This window comes from Coregonus lavaretus (assembly GCF_964263955.1).
Source record: "Coregonus lavaretus genome assembly, chromosome: 17".
Lineage (NCBI taxonomy): Eukaryota > Metazoa > Chordata > Actinopteri > Salmoniformes > Salmonidae > Coregonus > Coregonus lavaretus.
This window is the reverse complement of record NC_140004.1, coordinates 41,936,484-41,956,076: the sequence shown is the minus strand read 5'-3', so window position 1 is coordinate 41,956,076 and position 19,593 is coordinate 41,936,484. Positions and strand designations below refer to the sequence as shown.

The 19,593-nt window shown below is 43.7% G+C and overlaps 1 protein-coding gene across 1 annotated transcript; it reads right to left on the bottom strand.

Moving 5' to 3' along the window:
- Positions 1-294: 294 nt before the first annotated feature.
- hspb8 (heat shock protein b8) lies at positions 295-15,257 on the bottom strand. The gene is made up of 3 exons (XM_084180771.1): positions 14,552-15,257; positions 9,020-9,083; positions 295-1,693 (listed from the first exon to the last, which is right to left on the bottom strand). The coding sequence occupies exons 1-3, from the start codon at positions 14,952-14,954 to the stop codon at positions 1,528-1,530; spliced, it is 633 nt and encodes a 210-aa protein (XP_084036897.1). The 5' UTR covers positions 14,955-15,257; the 3' UTR covers positions 295-1,527.
- Positions 15,258-19,593: the final 4,336 nt, after the last annotated feature.

The following is a 19,593-nucleotide window of genomic DNA, read 5'->3' as shown; positions in this document are numbered from 1 at the left end:
GTTTTTGTTTTGTTTATAAATTTGCTAAAAATTCTAAAAACCTGTTTTTGCTTTGTCATTATGGGGTATTGTGTGTAGATTGAGGAGGGGGGAAAAACTATTTAATCCATTTTAGAACAAGGCTGTAATGTAACAAAATGTGGAAAAAGTAAAGGGGTCTGAATACTTTCCAAATGCACTGATATGTTACCCAATTACTGTTGTTGGGCACTGTCGGGCAGACATCTTGGATTCTGGCCCATACTGTACATGGCACAAGTCCACAGAACAAAACACACAGATGTGAACACACACTGGGATTGATGGGAGGTTTTATTGCATTAACAAATACAAAGATGTCAAGGAGAGGAGGAAAGAGAGGGAGGAGGAGAGGAGTAGAGGAGGGCAGAGGGAGAAGAGGAGGAGAGGAGGGAGGGCAGATGGAGGAGAGGAGGAGAGGAGGAGAGGAGGGATGGGAGGGCAGAGGGAGGAGAGGAGGAGAGGAGGGATGGGAGGGCAGATGGAGGAGAGGAGGAAGGGATGGGAGAAGTCATTCTCTTTGCACCAAGAACCGACACAACGTCATCATCACATGTACAAAAAAAAATGCAAAGAACATTCTTTTGTAAGACCTCTAGGTAGGGCAATCACGGCACTTGAATAGACCTGTGTATGGATTTGGATCGGCACATACGGTAGGTAAGCTGCAGTGAAATGTATTTACAGTCAGTCACCTACTGGGGTATAATACAATATCAACACTATAACACACTATAACGATAATGAGACTATAACTTATCATATCTTCCCACTCAGTCATATTGTACGACTTGCTTATCAATTTCAATGAGCTTCTTTAATTTACCCATTCAACATAATATGATTGACAACGGATCAATTACACATAAAAGACATTGCATGATGCATATCTGTCAAATAACGTGTGAAATACTGAAGGGAGACATGACATTACATGACGACCCAGACAGAATGGGCTCCCAGACTTGAGCCAGCCTCTGTCTGTATCTGAACAGGTCAGTTCAGTACTGAATATACCTGGGACAGCATGCCGTACCAGTATACAGAAGCAATGCTGTGAGACAGTGGGATTGATTTAGTTTGTGACTTGTAATTAAATTGGTGCGAGAACCAAGCAGCATGGCTGCCAAGAGATACACAAACACCCTGTTATTAATTATTTCTTTTTTAGGGGGATGATTGAGCGATTACTTTACACTCAAAATGAAAATCAGTGTGCTTCTTTGGCACCCTATTCCCTATATAGCGACTAGGGGTCAGAAGTAGTGTACATAGGGAATAGGGTGATATAGGTGCTACAACATTTGCTGAGGATCTCCAAGGCTTTGAACATGTTAGCTCTTCCTCTACTCTGCTGGATGCTCAGCAATGGAGTTACATTAGTGCCAATAATCAAACATACATGATTTTTGGGTCAAATGTGACTCCGTAAGCCATGGTTGTCCCGAGGGGGGCCCCAGGGTGAGCCTGTGTCTCCCCAGAGAAGAGAGCTCGGTCCTGGGCTTCGTCCTAGACCATGGCGGCCTCCTGGCTCTGGCTGGCCTCATCCATCTCTCCCTGGGGTCCTTCGTTACTGAAGAGGTAGTAGGGAGGGCTCTGCCGCGCCTCGATGATCAACACCCCCTCTGGCGACAAGGAGGCGAAGACCGTCACAGGGTCAACGTCAGTTGGAATCCTGGGAAGGAGAGAGAGAGAGAACATATGTGAGAGACTCGTACATAGAACTTTAAGCTTGAGGGTCTTGAAAAGGTTGGTAACTACAAAAACAGAGAGAACAGGTGTGAGAGAAAGAGCAAAAAAATGAAGTGTCCACCCCTGTGCTTGGAGGTCTTAAAAACATTAACGTTACCTCAGCAGTACTGCAAATACCGTTTGGTGCCAACAAACAGATTTGATTGACATCTTGTCGACAGCCTCCAGTTTTATACAGAGGATTTAACACTATCTTATTACAGCCTCCAGTTATAAACAGAGGATTTAACACTATCAGTTATAAACAGAGGATGTAAAACTATCCTTGAAGAGAAACCTTGACTGCAGATTAAATTGTTGTTGAAAACTATTTTTCTCTCCCCCTCTTTGGCTCATTCCGAACGCGTAATCTCACACCCCAGAGATAAATGTAAATGTATTTTCCAAGTTTTCATTAAAATGTTCTGGCTGCCATCATCGTCGTGGCGACGAGGGAGAAAATAAAAAAGAACATGAAGAAGAAACGAGACGGACTCGCTCCAGGTGCAGAACTGAGAAATAAAGATTCCAATTATTTAAAAAATGGCTGTCTGATGCAAAGTTTATTATCACCTGCAATTTCCATCTGCATACTTTTCTAATCAGCTCATCCCAATAGCCAGGTGGACGGGTAGCTGACAATTTGAAGTTAGACAGAACAGCTTTTTCTTTCTCTATTTTCCCCCACGGTTTTTGTACTGAAAATATGATACGTACTGTATATGACTATATTAGCATAAATGGATTCCTCATAAATGTGTTGTGAGAGAGAGAGAGAGAGAGAGAGAGAGAGAGAGAGAGAGAGAGAGAGAGAGAGAGACAGAAAGAGAGAGAGAGAGAGACAGAAAGAGAGCGATTCAGTGTTGACAGGAATGAAAGTGAGATACAGTATTACCGTCCGTCAAAATGTTTAGGATAATTCTGAAGGATGGAGAGAGGAGGACTGGTGTGATTGGACCAATATGAGATAAACTGAGAGAGATTGCTTTTGAAATGGTATCCTATTCCCCATTTAGTGCAATACTTTTAACCAGTGCCCATGCACTGGTCAGAATTAGTGCACTGTATGGGGAAATCGGCTGCAATTTCGGACGCAACACTGCTATGATTGGACCAATATGAGATAAACAGACAGAGATTCAAAGATGACCTTGGAGAAGATAGGAAATACATTATCATTGGAAGATAGCCCAGACAGAATCATACTGTATGGCTCTGGGTTAGCATGATATTTATTAACCTATACTGAGATTAGTATTTTCTCACTTATGACACCGTACTAGCATGTCTGCCCATAACAGTTGAATATCTAAACACACATTCTCATCATAGTCATATGTGTGACCTTGCTTACAGTTGCTAACGTTGTCAGTGAGATGAATTGCGAGAGACAGAGAAAGAATTCACAAAAAAATAACAGAGCAAACTAGAATGCTATTTGGCCCTAAACAGAGAGTACACAGTGGCAGAATACCTGACCACTGTGACTGACCCAAACTTAAGGAAAGCTTTGACTATGTACAGACTCAGTGAGTATAGCCTTGCTATTAAGAAAGGTCGCCGTAGGCAGACCTGGCTCTCAAGAGAAGACAGGCTATGTGCACACTGCCCACAAAATGAGGTGGAAACTGAGCTGCACTTCCTAACATCCTGCCAAATGTATGACCATATTAGAGACACATATTTCCCTCAGATTACAGCGATCCACAAAGAATTCGAAAACAAAACCAATTTTGATAAACTCCCTTATCTACTGGGTGAAAAACCACAGTGTGCCATCACAGCTGCAAGATTTGTGACCTGTTGCCACAAGAAAAGGGCAACCAGTGAAGAACAAACACCATTGTAAATACAACCCATATTTATGTTTATTTATTTTCCATTTGTACTTTAACTCTTTGCACATTGTTACAACACTGTATATATACATAATATGACATTTGAAATGTCTTTATTCTTTTGAAACTTCTGAGTGTAATGTTTACTGTTAATATTTATTGTTCATTTCACTTTTGTTTACTATCTACTTCACTTGCTTTGGCAATGTTAACATACGTTTCCCATGCCAATAAAGCCCTTAAATTGAATTGAAATTGAATTGAATTGAGAGAGAGACAGGGAGAGAGAGAGAGAGAGGAGAAGACACCAGAAGGATCGAGAGAGAGGGAGGGGAGAGAGAGAGCGACCCCAGACGTACTGGTATCTGGTCTTTGTCAAGCAGCATGGCCAAATAAAGCCCTCCGTCCATCCGTCACAGGAGTTTCCATTTGAGCTGCCAAGTGTTCCTAGGTCCTTAAATAAACAAACCAGCCTCATAGGCCTAGACCTAGAGTCTACCCTCCATTTCATTAGCATAACCCCTCTACAGTCTAACATCTTCACACACAACTGACAATTGCCTGTCCATAAGACATGAGTTCAAGAAGGCCAAGGACCAATGGATAGAGGGGAAAGAGTGAGGGGAAAGAGATACCACAGACACACTCATGTGTGGAAAGTTGGAAGCGATTGAAGACCACATAATAAATCATCCCTGGCTTCAAGGCTTCAATTCACGGTCCCCTGTTTTCACAGAGCCAAATGCAGCATGGCAAAGTCAGTGTCTCTCTGACAAAGTAAAATCACTAATCCGGTATATTACGAGACACTGGACTGTAGAGCCTTATCTGTCTGGATGGGGGTTTTCTTTAACTCTGGCTGCACTACTTTTGATCTTCCTATTGATTCTGTATGGCTGCCAAAAACTGTCCAATATTCTTTTTTTTCAGAGGCAGTGAGACAAGGCTTGGGGGAAGAGAGAGAGGAGCGATAGAAGACAGAGAGAAAGAGAGGAGAAGAGAGAGAGAGAGAGAGAGAGAGAGAGGAAGAGAGGAGAAGAGAGAGAGAGAGAGAGAGAGAGAGAGAGAGAGAGAGAGGAGAGAGAGGAGGAGAGAGAGAGAGAGAGAGAGAGAGAGAGAGAGAGGAGAGAGAGAAAAATACAGTGTGTGTGTGTGTGTGTGTGTGTGTGTGTGTGTGTGTGTGTGTGTGTGTGTGTGTGTGTGTGTGTGCCCGTGCGGCTGACGGACTGAGTCAATCTGAAGCAGGCAGTCCTGTATTATTTTGTCTATCACAGGAGTAGAGACAGGAGGCAAAGTGACAATGATAATCCACCAACAGCCCTGAATAACAAACCAAATAGCTAACACACTGAGACTTTCATGCAAAACACACAGGAATGACATTCCAGAGAGAGACTTCCAGAGACATTTTGATTAACTACGGATCATCTCTACAGACACCATCTTATAAGACCACAATCAATTGATGGATCAATAATGGCAAAAGAAGCCAGGCAGTATCATGAATACAGTCATAGTTAAAGGCTGTTGACTGTGACTCGGCTCAACGTGCATCAGAGTTGTATAACCTGCCAGAAATAGCCCAGCTCCAGTCTTTTAGACTAGTAACAACACACAGGAATGTCTCCTCTCTCTCTCTCTCTCCACTGAGTGTAGCCTACTGTACTCTACAGCCAGAGGATTTCTGTATTGAGGACAGCTATTTTTATACACACTATTCTATCTCTCAGTCAGTCTCTTGCTTCGGGTTTAGCTTAGCTGGAGCACAATGTGTGTGTGTGTGTGCAGCTGTGTGTGTGCAGCTGTGCGTGCATACGCATGCATGTGTGTTTGTGGTGTGTGCGTGCGTGTGTGTGTGTGTGTGCGTGCGTGTGTGTGTGTGTGATCTGAGGGATTCCAATTACAGGGCTTGGTGATATGATGACAGAGAGAGAGTAGTGCTGGAGCCAGTGCAGACCGGCTGCCTACTAATTAGCCAAGGGGAAATTAACAACATTGAAGTGATGCCGCCTTCGCCGCGCCTGTAAGACAGTGCTGTGTCCCAAATGGCAACCTATTCCCTATATAGTGCACTACATTTGACCAGGGTCCATAGGTGTAGTGTACTATGTAGGGAAAACGGTGTCATTTGGGAGGAAGCCAGTGCCCCCATACTCATGATTAGCACCACTGTCTGATGTTCTATAGTCCCAATTAACAACGGCATGGCTCTATGGAATGTTCTGCACCCTAGATGCCTTTCATGGGTTACTGGGACAATCAGCGGATATTTAGATATAAGATCATACGACAATAGATGTTTGAAATGTCTGATAGATTAGCTGTGGGGAGACTGTAGGAAGTAGGAACTGTTTATCGGTTGTTGATGTTTTGGGCATCTAGGAATGAGCGGCACCTTTGATATTGGTTGATATGAAAATAGCTGTTTGAAATATCTGCTAACCCGTGGGTAGACTAGAGGAAGTAGGGTAATCCTAAAGGAACAACTGTTTATCGGTTGTTGTTATTGTTTTGGGCGCCTAGGAATGAGCGGCCATTTTTTAAAATTGGATTGTAAACTCTCACTCTCAACTGCGTTTATTTTCAGCAAACTTAACATGTGTAAATATTTGTATGAACATAAGAAGATTCAACAACTGAGACATAAACTGAACAAGTTCCACAGACATGTGACTAACAGAAATGGAATAATGTGTCCCTGAACAAAGGGGGGGGGGGTCAAAATCAAAAGTAACAGTCAGTATCTGGTATGGCCACCAGTTGCATTAAGTACTGCAGTGCATCTCCTCCTCATGGACTGCACCAGATTTGCCAGTTCTTGCTGTGAGATGTTACCCCACTCTTCCATCAAGGCACCTGCAAGTTCCCTGACATTTCTGGGGGGAATGGCCCTAGCCCTCACCCTCCGATCCAACAGATCCCAGACATGCTCAATGGGATTGAGATCCGGGCTCTTCACTGGCCATGGCAGAACACTGACATTCCTGTCTTGCAGGAAATCACGCACAGAACTAGCAGTATGGCTGGTCGCATTGTCATGCTGGAGGGTCATATCAGGATGAGCCTGCAGGAAGGGTACCACATGAGGGAGAAGGATGTCTTCCCTGTAATGCACAGCGTTGAGATTGCCTGCAATGACAACAAGCTCAGTCCGATGATGCTGTGACACACCGCCCCGGACCATGACGGACCCTCCACCTCCAAATCGATTCCACTCCAGAGTACAGGCCTCGGTGTAACGCTCATTCCTTCGACGATAAACGTGAATCCGACCATCAACCCTGGTGAGACAAAACCGCGACTCGTCAGTGAAGAGCACTTTTTGCCAGTCCTGTATGGTCCAGCGACGGTGGGTTTGTGCTCATAGGCGACGTTGTTGCCGGTGATGTCTGGTGAGGACCTGCCTTACAACAGGCCTACAAGCCCTCAGTCCAGCCTCTCTCAGCCTATTGCGGACAGTCTGAGCACTGATGGAGGGATTGTGCGTTCCTGTTGTAACTCGGGCAGTAGTTGTTGCCATCCTGTACCTGTCCCGCAGGTGTGATGTTCGGATGTACCGATCCTGTAAAGGTGTTGTTACACGTGGTCTGCCACTGCGAGGACGATCAGCAGTCCGTCCTGTCTCCCTGTAGCGCTGTCTTAGGCGTCTCACAGTACGGACATTGCAATTTATTGCCCTGGCCACATCTGCAGTCCTCATGCCTCCTTGCAGCATGCCTAAGGCACGTTCACGCAGATGAGCAGGGACCCTGGGCATCTTTCTTTTGGTGTTTTTCATAGTCAGTAGAAAGGCCTCTTTAGTGTCTTAAGTTTTCATAACTGTGACCTTAATTGCCTACCGTCTGTAAGCTGTGAGTGTCTTAATGACCGTTCCACAGGTGCATGTTCATTAATTGTTTATGGTTCATTGAACAAGCATGGGAAACAGTGTTTAAACCCTTTACAATTAAGATCGGTGAGGTTATTAGGATTTTCACGAATTATCTTTGAAAGACAGGGTCCTGAAAAAGCGACGTTTCTTTTTTTGCTGAGTTTTTAACAATAGATGTGTGAAATGTCTGTTTAATAACCTGTGGGTACTGGGGAGACTGCTGACAACCTGTGGGTACTGGGGAGACTGCTGATAACCTGTGGGTACTAGGGAGAGATAACCTGTGGGTACTGGGGAGACTGCTGATAACCTGTGGGTACTGGGGAGAGATAACCTGTGGGTACTAGGGAGAGATAACCTGTGGGTACTAGGGAGACTGCTGATAACCTGTGGTTACTGGGGAGCCTGCTGATAACCTGTGGGTACTGGGGAGCCTGCTGATAACCTGTGGGTACTGGGGAGACTGCTGATAACCTGTGGGTACTGGGGAGACTGCTGATAACCTGTGGGTACTGGGGAGACTGCTGATAACCTGTGGGTACTGGGGAGACTGCTGATAACCTGTGGGTACTGAGGAGACTGCTGATAACCTGTGGGTACTGAGGAGACTGCTGATAACCTGTGGGTACTGGGGAGACTGCTGATAACCTGTGGGTACTGGGGAGACTGCTGATAACCTGTGGGTACTGGGGAGACTGCTGATAACCTGTGGGTACTGGGGAGACTGCTGATAACCTGTGGGTACTGGGGAGACTGCTGATAACCTGTGGGTACTAGGGAGACTGCGGATAACCTGTGGGTACTGGGGAGACTGCTGATAACCTGTGGGTACTGGGGAGACTGCTGATAACCTGTGGGTACTGGGGAGCCTGCTGATAACCTGTGGGTACTGAGGAGACTGCTGATAACCTGTGGGTACTGTGGAGCCTGCTGATAACCTGTGGGTACTGTGGAGCCTGCTGATAACCTGTGGGTACTGGGGAGACTGCTGATAACCTGTGGATACTGAGGAGCCTGCTGATAACCTGTGGGTACTGAGGAGCCTGCTGATAACCTGTGGTTACTGGGGAGTCTGCTGATAACCTGTGGGTACTGGGGAGCCTGCTGATAACCTGTGGGTACTGGGGAGCCTGCTGATAACCTGTGGGTACTGGGGAGACTGCTGATAACCTGTGGGTACTGAGGAGACTGCTGATAACCTGTGGGTACTGAGGAGCCTGCTGATAACCTGTGGGTACTGGGGAGACTGCTGATAACCTGTGGGTACTAGGGAGACTGCTGAGCATGGCTTGCTGTTTGGGGTTTTAGGCTGGGTTTCTGTATAGCACTTTGTGACATCTGCTGATGTAAAAAGGGCTTTATAAATACATTTGATTGATTGATTGATTGATTGACTGGGGAGACTGCTGATAACCTGTGGGTACTAAGGAGACTGCTGACAACCTGTGGGTACTGGGGAGATTGCAATAAGTAAAGTAATCCTAAAGGAGCAACTGTTTATCGGTTGTTTTTGTTGTTGTTGTTGTTGTTGTTACTGTTCCAGGTAGCTATGGATACTCACTGTATCTTCTTTGTGAAGTTCTTTGTCACGATGCCTCCCTCCTCCTGCTTCTCCTCATGTTTCCCTGTGGGGAAAACAACAGGAAATCCAATGAACAGAGTTCAACGACCCTTAACAAGTCATTCTCTGTCAAATTGTGTAATCTCTCTAACTTGGTCATAGTTTCTGATAAGTGGGAGATGCAATCAACAACATGTCATGTGACAAAAATCGCAGTGTCATATTTCTCAATATATTAATTCCAGTGTCCTTATCTAAAACCCAGGATTGTGGAGTCCATATGTTAACATGGAGTACACAGACAGACATAGTCTAGTCTTTGGTGTAAGGGTGGGTCATATAATTCAATTCAATTCAATTCCACTCAAAGGGCTTTATTATAATCACAGGAATTATGCAGAACACCCCTCCCCATTTCCCATCTTAACCCTACGTCTTCTCAAATGATGACCTCGCCAACCCAAACACACGTATTCCTGACAGAGGGAGGAATGGAGAGAGTGAGAAAGCGAGAAATAGAAAGAAAGATCTGGAAAGCCCCAGAATGAAGGAAGCCTCATCTTAATAAAGTCTTGTTCATGACTCCTGTCTGTGTCGCTGCTCTGAATGCTAAATGTCAGTGTAGCAGCCGCTGCCCAACACCCCTTCCCTCTGCTCCTCTGCTCCGTCCCACCCAGCTATGTGCAACCCTATACCGCCGCTGTGTGACGTCTACATCTGAGGAAAGTGCTCGACAGGCCTAGAGCTCTGGAGAGAATACAACCAATCACAGCTCTAGTCTGGAGAAAACACAACCAATCACAGCTCTGGTCTGGAGAGAACACAACCAACCACAGCTCTGGTCTGGAGAGAACACAACCAATCACAGCTCTGGTCTGGAGAGAACACAACCAATCACAGTTCTGGTCTGGAGAGAACACAACCAACCAAAGCTCTGGTCTGGAGAGAACACAACCAACCACAGCTCTGGTCTGGAGAGAACACAACCAATCTCAGCCTCTCTCTCAGTCTCCCTGAACCTCTCACCCTCTCTCAGTCTCCCTGAACCTCTCACCCTCTCTCAGTCTCCCTGAACCTCTCACCCTCTCTCAGTCTCCCTGAACCTCTCACCCTCTCTCAGTCTCCCTGAACCTCTCACCCTCCCTCAGTCTCCCTGAACCTTTCACCCTCTCTCAGTCTCCCTGAATCTCTCACCCTCCCTCAGGCTCCCTGAACCGCTCACCCTCTCTCAGGCTCTCTGAACCTCTCACCTTCCCTCAATCGCCATGAATCTCTCACCCTCTCTCATTCTCCCTGAACCTCTCACCCTCCCTCAATCTCCCTGAACCTCTCACCCTACCTCAGTCCCTTGTGATACTGATGTCACATTCCTATCTGCCTTGGTAACACACTCAGACCGCACTTGTCAGGCCAAATTAGTTTCTTAATTGCAGTATGATATACATCCACTCAAGGTGTCTTTTTTTGCTGCAGCCCCAAGGACATACTGCTTTGTGATAGCTCAGCAACTCCACTCGTTACCTGTATTAATGGCACCTGTTTGAACTTGTTATCAGTATAAAAGACACCTGTCCACAACCTCAAACAGTCACACTCCAAACTCCACTATGGCCAAGACCAAAGAGCTGTCAAAAGACACCAGAAACAAAATTGTAGACCTGCACCAGGCTGGGAAGACTGAATCTGCAATAGGTAAGCAGCTTGGTTTGAAGAAATCAACTGTGGGAGCAATTATTAGGAAATGGAAGACATACAAGACCACTGATAATCTCCCTCGATCTGGGGCTCCACGCAAGATCTCACCCCGTGGGGTCAAAATGATCACAAGAACAGTGAGCAAAAATCCATGAACCACACATGGGGACCTAGTGAATGACCTGCAGAGAGCTGGGACCAAAGTAACAAAGCTTACCATCAGTAACACACTACACCGCCAGGGACTCAAATCCTGCAGTGCCAGACGTGTCGCCCTGCTTAAGCCAGTACATGTCCAGGCCCGTCTGAAGTTTGCTAGAGTGCATTTGGATGATCCAGAAGAGGATTGGGAGAATGCCATATGGTTAGATGAAACCAAAATAGAACTTTTTGGTAAAAACTCAACTCGTCGTGTTTGGAGGACAAAGAATGCTGAGTTGCATCCAAAGAACACCATACCTACTGTGAAGCATGGGGGTGGAAACATCATGCTTTGGGGCTGTTGATCTGCAAAGGGACCAGGACGACTGATCCGTGTAAAGGAAAGATTGAATGGGGCCATGTATCGTGAGATTTTGAGTGAAAACCTCCTTCCATCAGCAAGGGCATTGAAGATGAAACGTGGCTGGGTCTTTCAGCATGACAATGATCCCAAACACACCGCCTGGGCAACGAAGGAGTGGCTTCGTAAGAAGCATTTCAAGGTCCTGGAGTGGCCTAGCCAGTCTCCAGATCTCAACCCCATAGAAAATCTTTGGAGGGAGTTGAAAGTCAGTGTTGCCCAGCGACAGCCCCAAAACATCACTGCTCTAGAGGAGATCTGCATGGAGGAATGGGCCAAAATACTAGCAACAGTGTGTGAAAACCTTGTGAAGACTTACAGAAAACGTTTGACCTGTGTCATTGCCAACAAAGGGTATATAACAAAGTATTGAGAAACTTTTGTTATTGACCAAATACTTATTTTCCACCATAATTTGCAAATAAACTCATTAAAAATCCTACAATGTGATTTTCTGTTTGTTTTTTCTCATTTTGTCTGTCATAGTTGACGTGTATCTATGATGAAAATTACAGGCCTCTCTCATCTTTTTAAGTGGGAGAACTTGCACAATTGGTGGCTGACTAAATACTTTTTTCCCCCACTGTATGTCGAGGCAAAAACTCTGTTCAGTCAAAGTTAGGTTCACTTTTGACGGTTGCTATCTACACATGACATGAGAGAAAGCACTGACTGGCCATGTCAACCCCGGCTTGAACATGCTTATGACATGCTTACACAGGCACACTTTTAGAACAGGTCAGAAATGGCAGGCAGTCACAGAGGTAGGCAGTCAGGAAGAGCCCCAGAGGCAGGCGGGTAGGCAGGCAGGCGGGTAGGCAGGGAGGCAGGCAGGCAGGCATGGAGGCAGGCGGGTAGGCAGGGAGGCAGGCAGGCAGGCATGGAGGCAGGCAGGTAGGCAGGCAGGGAGGCAGGCAGGCATGGAGGCAGGCGGGTAGGCAGGCAGGCGGTTAAGCAGGCAGGGAGGCAGGCGGGTAGGCAGGCAGGGAGGCCTTAGCTCCATGGCCCTAGCTGACTGAATGACCCAACTGGCATACCAACAATGTGTTTATAAAAAGCTCAGTATGAGGCCTAGTCTCTCTCTGTAACTTACACTCCCCCTGGCATTCTTCAGTTGTCCGCTAAATATTTTGTCTACAGTCTAAAGAAGCCATAGACAGCTTTAAATAGCCTTTATACTTTTCTACATTCAGGACCTGGTAATACATAACAACCTCAAAGATTGTATGGACACCCTGGACAGGAGGTTTATACAGCCCCTGTACTTATTTGGTTCTACAATCAGCACCGTTCAGTTCAGTTCAGTTTACTTCAGTAAATCAGTTCAGTGCCTGGTAACACAACAAACTCAAAGATTATACTGTATGAATTTATTAAATACTCAAGGGGGGGTGCAGTCACTAATCAGCTATCGCCAGGCAGAATAATACTTCCAGAACCAAGCTGTTCAGTGTATTTGGTTCCTAGGATCAGATCATGGTAGCCCAACAAGAGCATATGATTAAATAAATACTGAAGGGTCTAGTCAGCTATCACCGGGCAGAATAACAGTTCCAGAACATTCTCTAATACTAACAGCAGTGTGTCGCTTGTCTCCCTGTGGACAGAGACTCACTTAAATCTATATCTGTCTCGTGGGTGAGTGATTCTGGAGAGATCTGAACAGGTGCCTGGGCTTGATGAACGGGGCTGGCAATCTGCAAGTCATGGGTCCTACTGCCCAATACGCTGTAGGTTGTAGGGTATCATAACATCCTTATCATATGAGCTGGCTACAGCGGCTTGCGAAAGTATTCATCCCCCTTTTTCCTATTTTGTTGTCTTACAATCTGGAATTAAAATGGATTTTTTGGGGGGTTTGTATCATTTGATTTACACAACATGCCTACCACTTTGAAGATGCAAAATATTTTTTTGTGTGAAACAAACAAGAAATAAGACAAAAAAATTGAAAACTTCAGCGTGCATAACTAAACCCGTCCCAGTCTCAAATCTCTGGAAGACTGAAACAGGTTTCCCTCAAGAATTCCCCTGTATTTAGCGCCATCCATCATTCCTTCAATTCTGACCAGTTTCCCAGCCCCTGCCGATGAAAAACATCCCCACAGCATGATGCTGCCACCACCATGCTTGACTGTGGGGATTTGGTTTGCGCCAGACATGGAGTTTTCCTTTATGGCCAAAAAGCTCAATTTTTGTCTCATCTGACCAGAGCACCTTCTTCCATATGTTTGGGGAGTCTCCCACATGCCTTTTGGCGAACACCAAACGTGTTTGCTTATTTCTTTCTTTAAGCAATGGCTTGTTTCTGGTCACTCTTCCGTAAAGCCCAGCTCTGTGGAGTGTACGGCTTAAAGTGGTCCTATGGACAGATACTCCAATCTCCGCTGTGGAGCTTTGCAGCTCCTTCAGGGTTATCTTTGGTCTCTTTGTTGCCTCTCTGATTAATGCCCTCCTTGCCTGGTCCGTGAGTTTTGGTGGGCGGCCTTCTCTTGGCAGGTTTGTTGTGGTGCCATATTCTTTCCATTTTTTTTATAATGGATTTATTTAACTAATTATGTGACTTCTGAAGGTAACTGTTTGCGCCATATCTTATTTAGGGGCTTCATAGCAAAGGTGGTGAATACATATGCACGCACCACTTTTCCGTTATACATTTTTTTGATTTTTTTTAACAAGTTATTTTTTTCATTTTACTTCACCAATTTGGACTATTTTGTGTATGTCCATTACATGAAATCCAAATAAAAATCAATTTAAATTACAGGTTATAATGCAACAAAATAGGAAAAACGCCAAGGGGGATGAATATGTGATGTACATATTTTAAATATGAATATAACTATTTTGTAAATAATCATGTCTATTGTGTATTTTTTTGTATGTATGAGACCATGCATATCATTTCCTTTTCACATTTGACACAATAGCCTACATAAGTACAGCTGTAAATGTTTCTTATTGATCCTCAAAGCAATTGCACTCTGATAATAGACACTTTTTTCTTAGAGGTGTTCAAGTCAATTACTGTATATATGAAGTAGGGTTATGGCTCTATTCAATCCATATTGCGGAAGTTCAGCGTCACAGTGTGATTGAAATTTAAAGGCAATGTTCCCGCGTTATCGGAGACTGCATTCACTGTAAACGCTGAATATGACGCCTCAATCGGAAATTACCTTTACATTTCTAATTACCTTTACATTTATATTGCGCAATCTGTAACGCCTCAGAGATACAGATTGAATAGAGCCCCTAAACTAATATGTTCTTACCTGATACTTCTACAAACCCATCTTTGGTTTTGATGTTAAGTTCCTCTGGTTTGAAGCTGTGGACGTTCACACAAACTTTCCACGGCTCTCCCGACGTTTGGGTCGGAGAGCTGCGGGGGGACTCGCAGTATCTCGTGCTGTACACAGGCGTCTGCCCCGTCGATGTGCGCGTTGGTGGAAACCCTGTGCGCAGAGTGCCCGTGAACGGTGCGGAAAGCCGCGTGCTGAGCCGGCTAGGCCGAGCCCAACCCGGCCATTCCATTGACAAGTCTTCAGGGAAAGGGGACATCCCAAAGTCATCGTCCATAAACCGAGAGGCCAGTGACGGACTCTCTCTGAAAGGGTCTCGGGGGACCCTCTGCCTACTTCCCAGCGTTCCCAGAGTGTAGAAGTCTTCTGCCATGATCAACTGGCTGCTGCTCCAAAGAAGAAAAGTAAGAAAAAGTTTACTCTCCCCAAGCTGAAAACTCCCAAAGTAATATAAATATATAGTAGACAATTAGAAAAAAAAGTTGTAAAACGGATGATTTCCTAAAAACAAAAGTTTATCTATTTGCTTCTAGTGTTGCGCTCATGTCAGTTACACATTGAATCACCCAAAATAATGGACATCGACTTGTGACGACCCCTTCCCTTAGTATCCTCGAAGTTGAATACGTTCTATGAGTTGAACTGACCTTATATCGACTGGACGACCGTTTTATGTGGCTACCGTTTTCCCTGACGGTGAGCGTGCACAACAATGTCCAGAAAGTGCGCGGTGCCTCGGGGCGCAACAGCTGACAGAAGAAGCCCCTCCCTCTCGGTCCAAGTTTAGCCATTAGTTGGATGGTGTCACTAGTCCAACAGTCTTGTCCGTTGAAACCATCCCTACCCTGCACCCCGGTGACTCATTATCTTTTTAATAGAAAATAACGCATGGCTTCAAGTGCAGCCTGGGTGATAGGTGGAGACTCGGAGGCTGCGGGAGAGCAAGGGGCAAACACACTGATGTCACCATACGGATAAAACAATATAACTAATGAGTCAGGTTCTTCAGTATGTATGACATGTATTTACGGTGTGTCTGTGCAGTTTGCCATAGTCAAAAAACCTTTAGGATTAGTGATTTTTTCCAATAGAATCCTATAGGATTTTGTGTCACCTCTACTAAATTCGATGTGGTCAAAACAGGTTGTGTAATGTAGTAACACATACTGTCCAATTACAGGAAATTAGCGCAATAAAAAAATAATCAAGATTTCAGTTTAGGCTGATAGTGTACTGTACACATATATTTCTCACTAGTTTAACCATTTACAGAGTAAAAAAAAAAGCTCTTATGCTCAATTTAACCGGGTGCTCTAGAAAGAGTTCGCATAGTGACTGCTGCAGCCCGTTCATTCGCCCTGCCTACTTATTTATTGCAACCTGTCAAGCCGTAGTGTTGAAATTATTCTAGTCATTGTTATTTCAGACCACATTGTATGGATACTACAATTGGATAAATACATATTTTGGGGACAATGTCACAGCTAAATATGGCACAGAAACCTGAACATTTATGTTAAACTGCAATCAAGATTAAAGACCAGTAAACTGAGGAACAGCCTCTCTCCCGCGTCTCCGGAGCACAATCTCCATATCTTTGACTACTCACACCATTGATAATTCCCTGAGGTTCTCAACCTCTTCAACACACCATCACAGTTTGGGAGTGATTCAAGGCTGCAAATTCATTTACACTATGATCAATAGAAACATCCTATCAGATTTTGGAACCAGTCCTATTGGACTCCTATGGGGTTCTATCCGATAGGGTTTTCTATATGATTTTTTGACTAGAGGGCCCAACAGTGCAGCAACAGTAAGCAACGACCGTTGTCCTACAATATAGGTAAGCCCTGACTTTTTTGTAGGTTTCGAAAACAAATAAGACAGCAAGTAAACCCTAAAGGCTGTGATTGAAATAAAGTTTTATTCAGGATTTTAGACTCACAATCAATGATGTATGTATATAACAAACAATGATGTATATAAACCCTGGATTACTGATGCTATGTATTAGCCAATGAGAGGCTTTGATGCCACCGGTCAGCCATATTGGCACTCCCCAGTAGGAGCAGTCCTGCATAGGAATGAATGGAATTCTACAGTATTTCAAGGAAAAAATTAAATGTATTTTTTGGTTGTAGTGGGGACAGTAACATTAGTACGTTCAACAAATTATACTTTAAGGAATTATACTTCAAAAGGAGCAATCAGCACTTGCTACATACATTTTTTGACTTATTAATGAAAGATATGTTTCCCATTGATTATTGAATAATATAACTTATAAATGCCTCATGAGCTTAGTTCAACTGTCGTACTCCATCAGAACCCAAAATATAAGCTTGTTTACTCCAATGTTTGTAAACAAAGTAAATGTAAAACATGGTTAAAACTATCATGTTGATATCATGGATGGTCAGTCCTTGCATCCATAGCTCTGTCTATTAATCTGAGAGTGGTTACATTTCTGCAGCCCCATCCCTCAGCTTTTTACCAAAACAGTGGCGGGGAAAACGCTTTGTTATTGTTTCTACTGCTGATTGCCGCTTAAGGAAAATGTTTTATTTATTTTTGTTTAGCTCACATAATATAATTTAAAAAGTATGCATTAAGGTGTCTGTAATAGAATAAACATGGCAAAAACAAATGTAGATGTTAATACATGCATTTCTATAGCTTCCAGAATATTCTGTACAACTGTGGGGAGTGCCAAGATGGAGGCGTGGTGGCTTCAAAACAGCGCCCCCTGTCAGTCATCTAGTGTAAATATAAATAATTGTTCACAATAAATGGGAAGGGGGAGGGATAAGGGTTTATTTTAAGGGTTCAAGGGGAGGACAATCCGATTTCAGCTGAAGCATTACAACAAGTCAAGCTCACACTGACACCATGCTGTGTGCCAGTGGGAAAACGCATCCTAGCTCTCCATCTCCGCATTATTGCTCGTTCACATTAGAGAATGCATCATTTAACACACTGGAGCATCAGTCTTATCATGCGCCTTGTAATTTAACCTTCTATTTTCAACATGATCAGGGAGGGAGTTCAAGCACAAAGACCTCTAAAACCCACTGATATAGATTCCAATATTTCTCAATTTCCCCCCAGTTTCCCAATGTTTTCTTGGCTCTCTTCTTTTTCTTTCAGTAGTAGTTCAATGGCCAGTATAGAAACACATAATATAGCCTAGTAATGTTGATGGAAAATCAGAGAGCGTACAGCTGAGTTGACAATAGTGAGGCAATGTATCGACACAGTACATGTGAGAGAAATCTTACCATAACAGAGCATCATTTTGCATTGATCATTTGATTGACTATTCCACAAATTCTGAATGAATTATACTACATCCCTCATATAATTAATGTATGCAGTGCAGATGCATATTTACACCACAGTAATTACATATTCATATTAATTTGACAGTTTACACTTTACCTCATGGAATGGAATATTATGGCCACGAGGGAGAGTGGTTCACCTCAAAAGCATAATTACTATGTAAAATACTTGTCATCTTCCTCCCAATATCTCTAAACCTTTGGACAAGTCACTGAACATTCAGATAAATTACCTCAGATTATTATACGGTACAATGCATAGAGAGCAGACCCTCTTACCTGGAGCACATACTGAACGAAGATTTACAGGGTGACAGATTAGACATAATGGAGAAATAAAACAATTTCAATGATATACAGTACGGGAAGGAACAGTTGTTCTACATGCTAATGTTATTCAAACAGTGCATTATACACCCACATAATATATCCTTTAACAAGTACAGGAGACTATTCATTGAGGCTAAAAAGTCATGGGTGGGACAGTTTATTTTCCTCTTTTTGCTGTAGTCTCAGTTGTGGCTTTTTATAGGACATCTGAAGAAAGTAGCATTCCCCACAAAAGAGAAGAGGGGAATAGTTGAGATAAAGTAACATAAAAAAAAAAAAAGTAAAGTAGTATTGTGTGAATCAATATGCTATTACATTGTCTATTGTAGCCTGGTCCCAGATCTGTTTGTTCTCTTGCTAACTCCATTACTTTCAGTGGGTGACAGTGAGATGGCGTGAAAGCACAAACAGACCGGCATTCAGACTGTCCATTGTAGAGTTTAAACTGGAACTTTCTTCATTCAGACCATTACATTACATCATAGACACAATGGAACCCCAGTAACATGATGGTGTTGCATAGAAACTAACATAGACCATTACTGAGAGGTGACACAAATGCAGAAATATATAATTGTAAACACGTTATAAATATGCATGACACAAAAATGATATATTTTTTAAAACCTTGACCTTCGGCTAACAGACCACAAAACAAGACCGATGAGGTTCTGAAATACCAAACACATTCAATTCAAGCAAATTATGTTACAGTGCTATGTCAGACCGTTATACAAAATAGTAGATTCTATCCCATGTTGAATTTCCTCTCTGTCAAACGGAAAAGTAAAACATTTAAGCAGTCTCTCTTATTCAAGTTTTAGTCAAAGGAATAGAACAGATAGAACACATATAGATCAACCATAAATAAATACAGTAATAGATAACCACCAAGATGAATGAATAAATATGACAACCTAAATATTAGTGTTTGAATTGTAATTTGACCCCTACCCCACGTGTTTATTTAGACATAATTTAAATATCCAAATTGTTCCGTGTCACTAGGGGTTATTGGGGGAAAATAATGCTTTCCTGGACATTTTCTGGATTTCTTCATGACAAACCCCTTTCTCAGTCCTGGCCTTCTGCAGAGTGGCTTGATCATTCACCATAATCTTACAAGGAATGACATTTCGATTGGTTTCCACTTGATCAGAAGATAAATAAATCTGGCATTTGAGCTGATAAGCAGTTTGTTTGCCACCGGGACCACCTCCTCCTCCTCCTCCTCCTCCTCCTCCTCCTCCTCCTCCTCCTCCCTCCTCCTCCTCCTCCTCCATTTCTCAGAGGAGGCCATGTTTGTGCTCTACCTTCTGAAGAGCTGAGATCAGAGAA